Source organism: Cinclus cinclus, chromosome 10, assembly GCF_963662255.1.
Source record: "Cinclus cinclus chromosome 10, bCinCin1.1, whole genome shotgun sequence".
In the NCBI taxonomy this organism is placed as follows: domain Eukaryota; kingdom Metazoa; phylum Chordata; class Aves; order Passeriformes; family Cinclidae; genus Cinclus; species Cinclus cinclus.
The window spans coordinates 4,824,389-4,842,127 of record NC_085055.1 but is presented as its reverse complement, the minus strand read 5'-3'; the positions used below and the strand labels follow the sequence as shown (position 1 = coordinate 4,842,127).

Below are 17,739 nucleotides of genomic sequence, written 5' to 3'. Positions count from 1 at the left end.
GAACAATTACTATCCCTTCGACTCTGTATGCTGGCTTGCACAAGGCAGAAAATCATGAAGAAAGCATAATTTAATTTCATACAACAAAAGAGGTTGTTGAAAACCCCATTTTCTCGAAACTGACTGATGGCACACAGTTGGAGCAGTATCTATGATGAATACGTTGTATGAAATACATGCACCAAAGGCACCTATTGCAAGATGCTGCCACTTTCAGCTGATTACCAGAGCATCAGCTGGAGTTATCCACCCCCAGCAGCAGCAGCAGAAGAGATCTGCTGTGGCTTGCCCACACTCCAGTGGCTCTCACCACATCCCCGTGTCTTTAAACCACAAAGAAAAATCTGTACCCTGGAGCCGAGGAAAGGCACAGGCAGGTAGCTGTCTGTGCCACCTGTGCCACACAAGGACCAGCCCTGCCATGGGGCAATGCCCAGAGCAGAACCGCTCCAGCAAACAGCAGCTCCTGCCTCAGGTAACAGGTGAGCAAGGTGTCACAGGGCAATATTTCACCTAGGAGTGGCTGACCCAATTCCTCCCCCAGGCCACATGTGCTCTCAGGCTATGTGCATTCACTCCTGTTAGCTACGGGATGGGACCAGGACAATTTCTGTGGCTTGTCTGGCCTCTACAGAAAATAACTTTCTATTGAAAGTTAATTCATTCACTTGTAACATTTCACATCACAAATGCGTCACTTGCTGAGTAACCAAAAGAGTAATTGTTTGGCTTAACATGCTTGATTCTACCCTCAAAATTTATGACTTCCACTAACAATTTGTCAGCTGCCAGCTTTACATTTCAAAGACTTTACACAGCTGAACCTCAGAGATTTAGACTATTGCATCCTTTCAACTGCTGCATTTTCAGGCTTCCCATCTCTGCTACTGGTTCTGCTCCACAGCGTCTCTTTTCCTGCTGCCAGGTCTCAAACCTGCACTCTGAAACCTGGAAAAGAGGGAAATCCTTTTCCGTTCAGCACATATTTGAAAAACAGGACTACTTATCTAGGACTATGCACAGAAATGCTGGATTTAACTCTCAGACTTGGATTATGCAGTAACTTAATTGAGAGAGCAAGTTCCTACATCCTGATGTGAGAGGTTTTCATCATGGCTTTAACTAGTCCAAGCCTCAAAGCCAACTCCAAGCTCTTATCTGTGCATCTAGACCAGCTACATGTGCCTTTTGTGCTCTGGTGAAAGATGAATATGTTAAGGAACAGATTTAGACAGAAAGCTTGTACCCTGAGCAGCACATAATGTAAACCATATTTAAAATTATTAGGACTCAGCTTCCTGAACTATCAACTATAAAGCAGGGAGGAAAGCTCAGAGTCCTGTCAAAGACCTTTTTGATGAAATTACCCTGCTAGATGAAGCTATAAAATATCAACAGGACTGAGAGAAGCCAGAGATGAGGGGATAGAGTAGAAAATTTCAGTTGGGAGGAACCTACAACCACCAACTAGTCCAACTCAAAGGATGAGCCAGCCTTCCAAATTACTTTAGTCAAAAAGCCAAGGCACTAATCTCTTTTATTTGTTTCCTCCCAGGCCATGAACGCCAAACAACATTCTTGCTATTCCATGTGCATACATTACAAATGAACACAAAAACACAGGGGACCTTACAAAATCCACTTTACTTCCTAATCCTACAGGGCATTTTCTCTCTAAACTAGGAATTATTCATATACACATACATATCTGAAGCTGTACATACAATCTTTAAATTATTCTGTCCTTAACAAATCTAAGTTGGTAATCTGATTTATGGGTTATATGCATTAGGTAGCTATAAAGACAGGAGATATCCCTTGATCTGTAAAACCTGCAGTGAATAGATTGTAATCGTGCCGTTCTGGGAGACAACCTTCAGTTCATCAAAGATAGATAAAATCAGTTTTGATCCATTAATGAAAAAAACATAACCTTGCAGAGAGGTTCAACTTCACTATTTTAAGGAGAAATCTGCAGTTCTTTGTATCTGCATAAAACCACTTGTCACAAAGATCATAAATTCATCTGGAAACACGCTGCTAAACTGTCTCTACTTCAGTGCCAAGAATCAACAAAATCCTAATCCCTGTTGAGGTCTCTAGATGCAACTGGAATACTAAAAGTAATTGCTATTACTAATTTTAGCACTTTATATTTAGAGAAAACAAATATCACTGGTCATTTGGAGCTCAGAGATAAACTTTCCTAACTTTGTGGGTTTTTTTCAAACAGTTAGTAGGTAAATTGTCTTTTGCTGGTATTTTTTGTGTTTGCTGGTGTAAGTGGCATGCCACCTCAATAACAATACTATTATAGCATAGTTCTGTGTGGGCTTTTTCCCATATTTTAGGGAGCTTAATTGCTACATGAGGTAGGTGATGATCTTTCAGGGCAGTCTGGGTTAACATTACTCATACATAATAAAACTGCCTCCCCCATTGCTTGCCACATTTTGGGAACGTCATTTTAAATGTTATTTGTTTTCCAGTGCAGATATCACTGTAGTAACTAGAGATAATTCAAATATTCAAAATATATCACACTGCTCCATGTTGTCTCATTTTTCTCCACTGAAATTTAATATTACACTCTAAGGAAAAAGGCATGTTAATTGTGCACAGGTAAATTGTACCTGTACTTTGTGAGACCCAGTTAAAGAAACAATCACCCTCATTCTGTAACACACCCTTATTGTATGAGTTTATATGGTAATAAACAAGTAATTTCCACTTACTTTCAAAAAAAAAAAAAACCCAAACAACCCTTATTTCACTTAAATTTAAAGTGCTACATTCAGCAAGGGCATCTGGAGCATGGCCACTGGGTGGACCACAAGCAATACTTCATGAACTTCATAAACTAATTTGAAACTTCATTCATAAATCAATTTGTACCCAAAAACAGTACAGAATGAGCTCATCCACGAGGCACTTGGATGTCAACATTTTATTTATTAATTTAATTTCTTAAAGATGCCAATCCGAGTTCACGCCAGTCGTGGCAAGTTTGCATCACTATCTTTAGAATCCATCAGCATTAAATCAAACACCAACTTAAATCTACACCTTCAATGTGGAAAATAGACAGATAAACATCTAGAATGCTGGCAAGCATGTTGGAATACTTTAAATCTAGAATGATACAGTGCCCATAAACTCAAAAGGATCATCACTTCATGTCTTGCTCCATATGAGATCTGCACAACCTTCCTTGTGTTCAAAGCTTTAATGAGGATCATCCTCTTAAAGGATTCCTCTATTGATTGCAGTCCACAAAACACCCAGAGCAGCTCTGGGAGCAGCTAGCCACACAAAAACAAGGAGATAGTCACTAAAACCCAATGCTAGCCAAACATGCTTTTGGAGAAGAACACCTCTCTCTTAGGGGACAGGATGTACCCAGGACCAAAATCCTGTTTTTCAAGGATGGAATAATTTTTCTACCATTTTAAATGTCATTTAAAGACGTTCCTCTTGCCAGAAGTCATGCTTTAGTTCTGTCAAATGCCATGTGCTTGGTGCAGGAATACTGAACAGCAGGACCATGGCTCAAATGGAACACTTCAGACCACAGAAACCCCATGGCCAAAGGAAGCCTTTCAACACCTGTGCACCTCATGGTCCAACCAGGAAATTTGTCCTTCAGTCTTAAAATATCTGTGGCACAGAGCTCATGTTAAGAAACCTGTATAAAAAATCAAAAGTGGAATTTCATGCCAAATTTTTATGTCCAACTACAGACAAGTAACTTCTCAAATTCAAGTGGAATTGCTCCAGATTTATTTAGAGAGCCGTCCATCCTCAGCCAGTAGTACTAAACGAACAAGTTAACCATCCTGCTTTAGGATACTTTCATTTTTCTAGTTGTCCTGATGAGAACACTTCAAACCCTCCTTGTCTCCTCCCAGACATACACTGTAAAGCAGGAGCAACAACCCATGAGGTTGTCCCCAAATTTAACACCTTAGTCTCCAAATTCTTCATCTCACTTAACAGCTGAAGCCAAAAAAAAGTTGGCAGCACACACAGTTAATGCAGATTTCTCTGTCACGTCACCGTCCACAACCAACTTATACAGCAGAGATATTGTCAACCAAGAGCACAGCAAGGAACTTCTCCCCTTGTCTATATTTAACTAACCCTTAGCCCACAGAGAATTGCAGGACACAAACCCTGACCTGATAGCTCGTATCTGCCAGAGGGGCACAGAGGTCTGTCTGCTAAAAAGATAATGCAAAATACTGGCTCTTTGAAGAGCTGGTCTTTTGAGAGCAAAACCATTGCATGGAAGATTTGAACTGGTGGTGTATATTTGTTTTCTATTCTTTTCCTGGATCATTTCCTGCCCTAGCTAAGCTTCATCATTGGGAGCATCTCCTTAACATCAATAAAACCAGCTTCTAGTCACAACTATTAACATGGTCCTTGAAGTCTAGAAACAGAATCTGTGTTTGTGCTGCTTCCAGTGGGGCTGACCTTGCAGGGCTCACATCCTCCTGCCAATTTTTCTGAAGAGGTGATGAAGCACCACATTAATCTAGGGATGCAATCATTCGATAACTCATGCAATATTCAGGGCTAACACAGCTCACACAGGCTTGGCATAACAAAATGGAAATAAGATTTCATGCCTTGTTTTAATAGGCACTGTTGCTTCTCTGCAGGGGTATTGCTTTCTGCCTGACTCTTAGATGTACACTTTGGGGACAAATCAGAATAAAAATCAAATACATTTTGGTTCATATCCCAGAGTGCATTAATTTGCTTTATGGCTTACATGTTAAATTTGTGTCCTAATTGTTTATCATAAAATACTGGGTTTAACTATGAAGCAATAGACAAAAGCAAGAGCAAATAAGGCAGAGACGTTTATTACAACAAAGAGCTAATTTCATTACTACAGACTTTCAACTACTATTTAATATGAAGCAGTCTGAACGGCAAGATGCTCACTCACCACAGAGCAGAGCATACATTCCTCTGCAGAAAAGTGCCAAATACAGAGTTTCCCCTTAAAACTTTACAGTATTTCCATCTCCCTGGAAAAACTGCTTCAGAAGAGGGTTTTTAGTTGCATTTTTTTCTGGTTAAGAAACTACTTAAAGGCTTCTTTAGTGAAATTATTACGGTGCCCCACAAAAAGCTGTACAGAAGAACTGGGCTCAGACAGAGATAGAGCTGGAAGGCTTTCATCCCTCTGGTTTAGAGAGCATTCCAATTATACCCAACCATTTATCTCAGCACAGAGGTGGAGAGGCATAAACATTTTAATATTAAAAAGGTGTTATTTCAAAGGAAGAATAAATCTTCAGATAAACCTCTGCATGATACAGGCCAGTTTATTAAATTAGGAGAGCCCGTGAGGAGCATTAAGCAGCAAATGCTGCCTCAAAACTCCAACCACTCCCCTTGGGAGGACTGAGGAGCAGGAGGGACCACCCTGACATCCTGCCCTCCCTCTCTGCTAGGCTGGCTAACAAATTCCCCCTTACTGGAAGTGTGTTTTCACTCTGTTCAGAAGTCAAAATACCACAGAGTGATTGCAGTATTTTGCGGGATTTAAGTATGACGCCATCCACCATTTTTCAGAATTACACAAGCTCACATGTTTCCTGGGGAGGGGAAGAGACTCCAGGACATCATCTATTTTCTGCTTAACAAAATGCCAAACTATATCTATCAAAAATTCTTACACTATTCATCAAGGATATATTAAATACTTTGTGCACTTTTAAGGAAGGTTTTGGTTTAGGTCTCAATCAAAGTGAAATTATTGGATTTATTGTATTGTTCACAGCTGTTACGTTTTGTATCAATCTTTTAGGTTTTTTTTTCCTTACCTCAGAAGAAGTCTAAGTTTTGCAGAAGATGGAAAGAACAGACTAGTAATCTGGGGTTATTTACACAGAAGAGCAGTAGCTGTTCAAGAGTTCCAAAACTTAACAGCTTTGTGAAACCTTTTCCATTTTTTTCTATAAATAGATAGTTAAATAACATTTATTCTTGAAAACACGCCTAAACCCCCAGTTCTTCGTATGCTACAGGATTTCTGCTGGGAAGATGCAAAAGGATCAGCTGTGCTACAGTGGCTCCTTCTCTCACTTGCATGGTCTCCTACCCCTGCTGACTGCCACACAACAAACTTGAGGCTTTACCCAACATCAATGGCTTCTCCCCCTCTCACAAACAATACAAGTTGCATTTATAGGCTCAGTCTGTGTGCAGAGCTTTTGCTGCTGCTCAAACCCCAAATCTACTTCAAATACCAGGGTGTGAAGGTGCACATCCCTGGTCACTTGTGCAAATGTGGTTGTACTATCAGTAAAGAGCACGAGCATGAAGATGTGTATCACCATTTTCATTAAGACTTGTAAATTAAACTTCAACCAAGTAGACTTCTCTACATGGATCAATGCTTTTGCTTTCACATTTTAATTTTTTTTGTTATTTTAATAATAAAAATCTCAATTCTTCAAGAAGCATACCTGTGAGATATAACCGGGAGGCACATGAATAGGGGGAATGGATCCATTGGGTGACATCATGGGAACCTCTGCTGGTCCTAATAGAAAGAGAGTAATAAGATATCAGGGTTGGGGTTTTTTTTCAGTTAAAAAAAAGCATAACTACTTAGAAAACGTTAAAAATAGCTTTATTTTTGAAGCCCACAATAACAAAATGAGCAGCTCCACTAATTTCTGGTATACGGAAAATGCCTTGTGCCATCATTCTGAGAATAAGATCATTGTTTAATGACTTTACCATATATTCTGCTGAAATAATATTTTCACCATAAAACAGCTAGAACATAGACTTTATATTACCCACTGATCAACTTATACGGCATTAAGCAGTAACACAATATGTCCTTTAGCAGCCCACAATTCCTATATTGAACTCTGTTTAAGTTATTCTTGTAGAAGACATAGGAGCAGGGAACAAAGCAGAAACTGTGCAGCCTAGAATTAGGCAGCTCCCAAGGAAAACGTCCAATTGTAGCCAAAAAAAAAAAAAGTCACATATGTGAAAAACTATCTATCTATTTAAGAATGCACAAAGACCAAATTCATTATCTCAGCTATTCAGACTAACCTTGGAATGTGGTTATACAAGCAAGAAGCTTATGGTTTCAACTCTGAAATCCAGCCCTGAACATGCAAGTTCCATTTTGAGGCACTGAGTACAAGTACAACAAAGTGAGTGCCATAACCACTGTGCTTCTGGAAATGGAGCCTCACAGCTAAAAGAAACTGTCTAGATAAAATAGAAATAGCTCTCTCAACTGCTCATTGATTCACCCATTAACTTCAGGAACACCCCATGGAGCAGTCAGTAAAACAAACCCTCCCAAACATCAGACAGATGTTTGCCATCAGAGCTTACTGTTTGTAAAAGAAAAATTAATTCAATTCCTTCCTTATTACATATTAAAATCTGACACTGAACTATTAATTAGCCCATTTTCCCCCAACGACAAACTCTTGAGAGAAGCTCAGCAGGACTCTGTTCCTTGTCACTGCAAACTGAATTTCAGCTTTGACTGAAAACACAAAAGGTAATTCCATCACCACCTCTGATGGAGAAGCCATCCAACATCTCCAAACCATATCACATTCTAGGCAAGGAAGCTGAACACTAAAACATATGAAGCATTTCAGGCACAGATGGGATGCAATGGCATGTAGGAGTGACTGCTCCTAAAATTTAGACTAATCTAATGAAATCTCCAACAACAAACTGAGTCACAGGCTGTTGTCTGATATCAGCAAAACCAGTCCACATTAAATTAGCAGTCATTCCCTATCCATCTGCATTTTTATACTCCTGCTGTTTCTGGTACAATCAGCAGAACTTCTCACCTCCCAAAATCCAAGTTACACGCAGGAAGCCATCTGAGTTATTTTTACCTCCTCTTATCTTGGTTTGTTTTCTCTATCCAGTTATTTGCAGTTTAACCAGCCCCTACAGCTTTTACTACTCACATCTAGATTTCAAATATGGGAAACCATCATCAAGTGTAAAAGGCAAAAGGAACTCCTAAAGCTTACATTTAAATATTCTGGGTCTGGTTTTGCTGGACTTCATACTTTCCTATACTTAACTATGTGGGGAACTTTACCTACACTACAGGCCCAGTAAGGGGAAAAAGTTATTACTTATTATTCAGCTCATATGGATTTCTCTCTTACTCTATGGCCCTCACAACAATATTTGTCTCCCCAGACAGCCAACAATTTTAGTGTCAATGGAAAAAATTCAGCCTGAACAGTAAGCGATTATTGGGAAGGAGCTGCCATCTAAACGGCTTTATTTAAATCCATCAAAAATATGAAGTGACAATTGGTTCAGAACAGAAATATTGTATGAATAAATGTGTTTTCCCAATCAAAACAAAAAACTCCGCAAATGTATTTTGAGTTTATTTCTCTCTGAATCCACTTTGGTCTGTACACACTGCCAAGTTTTGCTCCACAGTAAGCTGGACAGTACATAAAAGGCAAAGGCTGATATTGTGAACATGCAATGATGCTTTCTTTGGGATTTAATCCACACTGGGTTATCAAGAGCTCTTCAGTTTTTCAGGACAGCAAAATTTGCTTGAAAATTTGGAAAAAATGAATAGTTAACAGTTATGCAACTGTTTTTGCAATGTCAGTTATGCACTGACATTGCTTGTCAGTGATTTCTCAAACTCAAAAAACTCTAAGAAAAACTGTTGATATAAATTCAAAATTCCTGAGTTCACCTTTTAAATAGACAATAATTTAAATATTGCACAAATATGTTGCTCCATAGAATGAAGCTTTGTGCATAACCTGCTTCAGCCCCTCACCAAAAAATAGCTACTCTAACTTGGAAATAAACTTAAAAATTGAACAGTTTTGGAGTTGCTACATAGAGAATATACAAGTAGGAAGCACTCTTCTGATGTGCCTCATATCTGTCCCTCCAAACCTTGTGCCAACTACTCATATGGAGTAGTGATCTACTAGCAGGAAGAAATCAAACTCCCACACTGATACTGTTGACTGTAGCATTTCCACTCCAATAAAAATAATAAAAAAAAGGCAATACTGTGTTTTATCGTCAGAACGTGCACCCTGCAAGATGATGCTTAACCTTGCATATGACCCACAAACTGTTAAAGTCATTTGGATAACAGGTTTTAAAAGACTGACAGCCTGGTGATTTGCAGCTAGATTTTGTTTCCAGTGCTTTGATTTCAGGGTTAGCCAAATGACTTTAGCACACATTATTGCATTCCTCTCATCAATGGTATCAAAACAACTTCAAGTGGTAGTAAAATAGACCCCCACCTCCACAGCTCAACAAGTACCAACAATTATTAAAGATTCTTCTTGTTATCAAACCATTCCCTAATTAACACTAAAACAAAACCATACCTTTTGTTTGGCTTGAATTTTGTTTGGTTTCATTTGGGGTTTTTTTTTGGTTTTTTTTAGCATTTTTGGTTATTTCAAATAGCTTTGACCTGTTAAAAAGCAGAAATTTAGAGGAGAATGATCCTCAGCTGCTTGCATTCAAAGGGTGAATGTAAGTAACATACGCTCTTGGGAATCACAACCTTGCAAGTTTTAATTGAAGCTCATGGTTCAATACAAAGTTTATTTTAAATGAGAAAACGTCCATCCATTGTATCAGAGATGCTGCACATTGAAGGAAGCTCCCTGGGGTACTTTGCAAACCTGTTAACAAATGCAGATTATCTGCTGAGTTCCTAATGACACTGAGCCAGCAGTGCTTGGCCACCTCTGCTGACAAAGCCAGTGGCCAAATTCCACATCGAACTCCTTTCCCGGGAACACAGCACATCTCCTCTGGCTCCTGGAGGGCTGCCCCGTCCAAAATGCAGGTGCAAGGAAATGATTCCCCCTCCTCTGAAAGAAGAGGAAAAGCAGGAGCCACCAGGCTGGAGGCACCAGCGTCCACCTGGCCAGGCAGGGGACAGACCCTACTTGTCCCCAGCTGGCAGAGCAGTTTTCCTATTTCTAACACGTTAATATTTAACAGAATAAAATTTTGAATAAGTAAAAGAAGCAACTCAGTCTCATATAGTGACAGAAATAATTAACACCTTGACACCGCAGTCTGAGCCTTTCCTCCTCTTCCCAAACACCTGTACCCTTGTGCTGCTCTGTCACCCCTCTGATGGCATCAGAGCCGATTATTTTAACCATTTCAGATAACCAACAAGGCTTTGCAAATCTACTGCCTTTTTAAAGAACACCTGCACACTCAGTCTAACAAAAATGACAACAATAATAATTGTATTCCTTCTCGTGCCATGTTTTATTGGGTTATTTTATTGCACATCAAAACAGGGCTCCCTTCCACCTCTGTCTCCAACTTGCCCTGGCAAGAGGATGTTCCTGCCAGAGACTGACAATTCTTCTGGTCATTTTAATTCCTTCTGGAATAATGTCACAATGTACTTGAGAAACTTCTGTCCCAAGATTTTCAAGACTAATTATAGCCTGGGGTTGCAACCCATGACACTTTCAAAATTCCTGTACAAAACCAGTTTTGGAATAAGTATGCTTTTTTCTTGTTCCCTAGTGACCTTTAATGCATGCATTAAAGACCACTTTAACCAGTTTTCTTTCCTTAAATTACAGGAACCAGAATCTGGCATTTCAGTTCTTCTAGCTACAGCAGCATCTCTTTCCTACTTCTCTCCTTCCATATAACATCAAAAGGCAAAGAAGTCATTTTAGCACACCATTTTCATGAGTGGTTAGAGAGCATTGCTTTTCTTCATTATGTCCTGTGTAGAATACTTTTCACATGCAGCTCCAGCACATGGGCATGTGTTTTACTCAGAGTTTCTAGTTCTGCAATTACCAAACTCTAACAGGCTTCATTATTAAGTTCCCATTCTGAGAGCAGTTACTGGAAATTTCCTGAAGTTCAGGAATTTCTCAGCCCTGTTTCCAGCAAACACATACCATTTCACACAATACCTGAACTAGCAGAGAAACAATATGAAAATTAGTGATTTGGCAATTTGAATTTGGACGTTAAGAATCCTGTACATTTCAATAACAAGAACCTGCTGAACTAGCTAAGTGAAAAATTAAACCCAGGGAGGTAAATGCATTAAGCTTCATAAAGCTTAAGAGTTAAAATTAACCCATGAAACATCATTCTGCCTCTCCCTGATACACAACAGAACTGGTATCACATCTTTCACATGCGGTGCTTCTCAGGAAGTAAATCTATGGAGCAAGAGATGTGACAGAATGAAAAGGAGAGATAATTAAAGGGCAAATTGGTCTGCTTTGCTAAAACAAATGACCCAGGGCTTGCTGACCTTGGCTGGGACCCAAGAGTTTGCATTTTCACATGGATGAGCAGCTGTTCCGGAACAATTTCCTCAATGAAACAAGCACAAACAGGCTCCCTGTCAGGCACACGTGTCTTCTCCCTCCACTTGGTTATTCTCAAAGCAGCTTACGGATGAAACAAGGTGATGACAAGCAAAAGAAAAAACACCAACAACCCTGGGTCCTTCCATTCATCATCTTTCCTCCGCAGCAGAGCTGTGGTGAGCATTTTCCCCAGCCTTTTGGCCACAGCCTGGAACTCTTTGTTAGCACAAGCAAACCTGAGCGAGCATATCAGAGCACTTGGTAAAAACCTTTAAAACAGGATGTAAAGAGCTTTCACATACCAGGATCATCACAGTTTTGAACTGCACTCTGTACTAGACAAGAGCTAATTTGGCCACTAACTTAACTCTGCTCACCTACAGTACAAGGCAGAGTCAACTCCCAGGTTATTCAAGTTCCAAGGACACAGGGTCTTAAACCCGCTGCTGATCAAGATCTAAATACTTTGTTGTTAGATCAGTGTGAATTTGTAGATTAAAACAGCTCCACATTAGAGAGAAAAGGAGTAGCTTTAACAATATTAAGTGCTTGAAGGGTTGGCAGCTTTAAAAAATAGCTTTGGAGAAGTCTGAAATGGCAGAAGAAAAGTGCTGCATTCAATCTGCCAGGGACAGGGTAGAGAAAGGTGCCTAAATAATGTCACCTGTGCTTTGATAAATGCTAAGAAACGTGTCCAGCACTTGGCCATTCCCATGGCACCAACTCATGCCTGAAATAGGCAGCAGGGAGAGTTTTATCCTGCTTATCCTACAGATTCGTCAATATTTTAAGACTACCTGATCTACACACTAAGATGTGACTAAAAGGATGCCTGCCACAAGCCCATTCACATTCTCGCACGTCAACTGCTTATTTTCTCTTCAGATCACAGTTTAGTAGGATGAAGTGATTCCTTCACCTCTGAAGAATACATAAACATCACCAAAACCCTCAAGTTTAACAGAAATGGTTCCACAAATTTCAAATTGTCTTGTATGCTGCAACAAATGAGTATTTAAATGCAAATGGAACAGCTAAAAGAAAAAAAACCAAAACAAAAACACAGCCAGAGAAATCCTGCAGGTGCATGGCTAAACCACTGAGCACAGTCACCTCTGTACATACAAACACAGGGTTTGACAGTGGAGATTGAAGCACTTTTGACGTAGGCAACACACTTCTTGAATTCCTCATGACTTCTATGACCACTTGATGTTTTTTCTAAATCCCAGGACTACAAATATAGCAGTTCTTTACTCACTCTCACAGACTGACAGGTTGATTTGCTGTAAATACAATTAGAAATAGGATTCCAAACTGATGCGAGTTATAAAAAACACACCGGTGTCTCGGAGTTTCAGCACATGATCATTATTAAGACCAAACTGCAAACCCCAAATGCTTGGATGACAGGTTCAGCCCTTGGACTCTGCAGCCACAGACCCGACAGGACCAGCCACTCTCCAGCCTGCGTTGCACCGATGCTTTCAACATCAAAAGTTTCGCAGGCAAACTCACTCAACCAAACATCCAATCAAACTGCTCAGAAACGCGTGCCAAGCACATCCAGCAGACAGCTCCTGGAGCATTTTCTGGGTTATTTACACAGCAGCACCTTTGCTGTTTTCACTGGAGCCTCTTGAAAGCCGTTTGCGTTCCTGGTGTTTGCTGCTTGACCAGCATGTCCAACCTGCAGTTAAACAACAGCATCCCAAAGCTCTCATGGCAGAACCACGAGATTCCTGCTCAGCAGCGTGCTGGTTTGCAATGTGTGTCTCCCAGATGTTGTGTTCTGGTTTGGGGAGTACTCTAGAAATAAAGCAGTAACCTGTAAAAACAGGAAATTAACTGAAAGCTATCAGCTGCCCCAAACATGCCCTGTCCAAAGCTACCACAGTACTAGAGCAGTCACAGGACACTATCTCAGCTGAATTCTGAGAGGAAATCAGGTTAAATGCTCACTTCTGTCCACCACAGAACTATAAATTAATAGCTTTTCAAGCATCAAATGTTTGTTGTTTCCAACATGAAGTGGTTTGAATTTGGAGACACTCATCCTGAGAGCATGAAGAGCTGTCCCACTCCTCACCTGCCCATCCTGCACCTTGGTTTTGGGGCTCACCACACCTGACTGATTTAACAAGCAGAGAAGAGTCCAGACAATGCCAACAGGCTGTTTAGCAACATGGCACATCGTCTCCTGGTGCATCCCTCAGCTTCTCCTCCTGCTGTGGGGCTGGAAGGGAAGGAGAAAGCACCTGGAGACAAGGACCCAGTCCCAGAACATACCCTACACCAGTGACAAAACATCAGTGACCATACACTGCAGTGATGGCATTTAAATTTACACATTATGAGGAACTTGGACAATCTAAAGCTCACTAAAGTCTCTGAAAAAGGTGTGAGAAACCTGTTCAGCCACAGAGAATGGAGCTGGACAAGGAGGGCTCTTCAGGTCTCTTGCAGTTCTTCAACATTCCCAGGTAGGTTTTGTTTCTTTTTTTAAACTAGACCCATATGTCTATCACTGCAGAGTTTCAATTTACAGGCAACATCTTCGAGTGGAACATTTTTTGTTATTGTTGTTTGTAACAGAAGTGGAGTATTTTCCTGTCCTAATCTGAACAAACAAGTCGGAGTCTTTTGCTAAAATAAACCCTTTCTGATGCTTGGCTCACCAGTCGCTACTGCAAAAACACTTGCAAAGAGTATGTTGCAATACTTCAAGCATTGAAAATAAGCATATTCCCATGGCAATTCACCAGATGGGCTACAGATTGTAAATCATAAACGTCTAGACTGAAACACAAGAGACAAACATCTGTCTAAAATCAGTTGACTTGAATGGCAAATACTGTTAAATAAATTAGGACTACTTTGGAAACAAAGAGAACAACCAACTACTTGAAAACATCTGAAATTAATCCATTAGCACACAAGCCACAACACAATAACCTGAAACTGGAGAGACATTCATTTCGTGAGGAGTATTAGCCCAAGATGACATCCTGACATCTGAGGCAAGAGCACAAAAGCATTTCTGTGACCCAGCACCACATTACCCCACAAGGACTCACGAATCCATCCCCAGAACATCTGGCTGGAGCAGGGCTGTTATTCCCCTCGCTTCACAAGTGAAACTGTGGGACAAAGCAATGAAATGCCTGCTGCAGGGTCACACAGGAAGTTTGTGGGAACGCAACGGGACACAAACCCAGAATAGGATTTAGGTCATAAAGCAATACTTAAGCTTGACTAAAACTTCAGGCTGCAAAAAAAATTGTAGGGTATTGCAGAAAACATACTCTGTTTTGGGGAAAAAAAAAATTAAGTCTTCCTCATATCTACTATGTTTTTTTTCCTTTACATGGCCCTTTGTTTCATGACAGAAATATGCCAGGATGTCCACAGATGAACAGAGAGAACAGCACTACCAAGAAATGTGAGAGAGAAGGGACTTTGCACAGGAAACTGCAGCTTGGCCCCTGCATGAGGCTTCAAGAGAGAAAAGGAGACCACAAAGCTGAATTCAGAAATGAGGAAAACCCATCAAGTAACTACTGCCAAGCCACACAAATGATGGGAGATGTCTGTCAGCATCAGGCTTCGCTTTAGCATAAAAATAAAAATCTCATTTATGAAGTACTTAGACTGCTAAAGCTATGAAGAGCTAAAGGAATATTAGGACCCTCCAGATCAGCTTCCCACCAGACATACATAACCAGTGGACTAACTTCTAATGTCTCTCCTTTAAGAGCTCAGTTTCAAGGGAAACAGATGTCCTGAAATGAGAATTCTTTTACTTCTGCACGTTATCAACAGCATATTCATTTGCATACAGTATGACACTATTCGCCTGAAAGACAAAGAACAAACCACGAGAACATCGCTAAAAATGTTATTTTTCCCTTTTCAGTTTTGAGACAGCTCTTCAACACATTCTAGTGATATAAATGCTGTTTGGGTAGTGTGTGTGTGCATGTGTCAGCTTTCAGCCACATTTAGGAAAGGGCATTCACTTGCATAAAGTTTTGTTCTCTGCAACAGGTTTATACAAATACTGAGCACTCAGCTCTGAGCACAACCTCCATCAAAGGCAGCAGTAATTACACAACACCAATTTCCTGCAACAGTAGATGAAAATGCTCCAGTTATTCACAATATAATTATTTCATTCCCATGGCAACACCAGAAGGACTGTACAATCAGCAACAGACCCAAACCTGGCCAACAATGAAGTTTCACAGAACGTTCTCTTCCACCTGCCCCAAACAAGGCAGCAATTAGGTGATGGTTATTCTTCACCTGTCCACCCACAGGGAGAAATATCAGCCAGCCAGTGAAAACTCAAATAAACCAAACCTCCAACCCTCCCTTCCCCACCCAGCACTGCCACAGTGCCACCCATCACCATCACAGGGCTGACGAGTTTTATTTGTGACATGTTTGGATCCCCAACTTCAGTGAATCATCTGAAAGTCTCCGTTTGAATGTGCTCATCAAAAACACAGCAATTAACATCCACCTGTCACAAACAAGCACTCTATCGTGTGAGGGTGGGCAGGGAATGAGAATCATCAATACTGGTGCTTCTCAGGTATGTGCTGGGATATTTTGTGAGCTCGTGGTGAACTGCCATCTCCCTGGAGTAAAAGCACATTTCATATATACATATCATATATATATATATATATATAAATATCATGCATATATATTCAGTAAGTATTAAAATCAAATTTTGCTATATATTAATGTGGTCTGTTCCTCTATTGGGAGTTTTATTACAGTATTGACTTGCACCAAAATGAACATCAAAAAAAAAATGCAAGCTAAGATGTAACATATGACATTCAGCACAGGGCTTAGAGATGCTGTTGGTGAACCTAGGGGCTTCCCAGCTGAGCTTGGCTCACCAGAGGCAGAGCCATCTCCTCCTTCCTTCACAGGGGCTTCACAATTTAATTCCCATTAAGAATTAAAAAATTAAAAGCTGCATCTTAAGCGGAGAAGTCTCAACCAGCGCATTTTCTCCAGCTATTTCCCTGAAACAGGGAGCTGCCAGGGCACCAGCTCCACCTGAGCCTCTCCTGACTGATGCTGCTTCTCCAGCATCTCCAGTGACTGAAGTTCCATGAAATCCCCACCTGTGTCTTCCATTGCCTACCTGCCTTTGCATTGAAACAAACTTGCACTTTTCTTTTAACACTTTTCCCGCTTCACTCTCATAAACAGAGGAACCTTTTATTTCCATTCCAACAGCCTTTCCTGAAATCCCTCACCACCCTATCTCTTTCAAGCCTGCCCTTCCCTAGCCCAAACTAAACCCATTTTCCAAGCTTTTCTCATAGCTCGTATTCACAGAGCTCCAATTCTCTTGGCTGCTGGTCTCTGGACATCTTGCAGTCATGCCAGGACTAAAGGAAGGTGCTCAAATCCCACCTGAGAGCCACCTGAACCCCAGCAGGCACAGGGAGCTGGTTTTGCTGGCTCTGGTTCCTTCTCACTGCTTCCACTCCAGAGACTCTTCCTCAGCTACACAGTGGCCATCCCAGAAAGGCACTAGCTCACTTTTTCACATCCTGCTCTCATTTATAAACACTCAAGGTGAGGAGGAAGGCTGTGAGTCACCAGGTTATGCTTGAAGGGCCCTGTCACCTGCCCTCGTTTTCACCTCATCTCTCAAATTTCTAAAGCTGAGCCTTTACACAGAGCACATTAGTTGAGTTGTGTTTAAAACATGCCTCTGGGCTACTGACAGCATTGCATCCTTCAAAAAAATAAGGCATAAATTCTTATTTTCCCATGTCTCAAATAAAAAACTCCTAGCACACAGCATGATGTAGTGGGAGAGTGAGACTCTGCCCTTTCTAAATAAATTAACTGTCAATGAGAACCAAATATCATGTAATTAACTAAATTATTCTAATTATCCAAATAACACTTCTCAACAGTTCTAGGCCTCTTTCTCCACGGCACATTTGAAATACTCTGAATTTTCAGGTGCAATAAAGGGAGTTTCTTGTTGGGTACAGCAACTGCAAAACTAATTTAACTACCCAAAACATTCATCGTGCCGCTTGATAGAGATTAAAAGCCCCCTGTCCTCCAGGGAGTGAGCATTTCAACTGGCCATCACTCTTCAGAGCTTATTAAAAAGTTTTCAAACATGCAAGTGAAGCGTTTTTCCTTTCAGCATTCCCAGGTCTCCGTCCCAGCAGAGGAAGAAAAGCCGGGGGCTGCCTCTGCTCTGGAGGCTCCATGGGCGCAGTTGTGTTGGAATAATCCCATTTTGGGGGCCCTTCCCAGACTGAGGACGTTCACAAAGGGATTACCCACACTGCAGAGGAGC

The 17,739-nt window shown here is 40.8% G+C and overlaps 1 protein-coding gene across 1 annotated transcript in view; it reads right to left on the bottom strand.

Moving 5' to 3' along the window:
• FNDC3B (fibronectin type III domain containing 3B) overlaps positions 1–17,739 on the bottom strand; it is a 145,967-nt gene that overhangs the window by 83,609 nt on the left and 44,619 nt on the right. Inside the window, exon 3 of the mRNA XM_062498916.1 lies at positions 6,486–6,562. Within this exon, the coding sequence (XP_062354900.1) occupies positions 6,486–6,562 (77 nt within the window). The remainder of the gene's footprint in view (positions 1–6,485; positions 6,563–17,739) is intronic.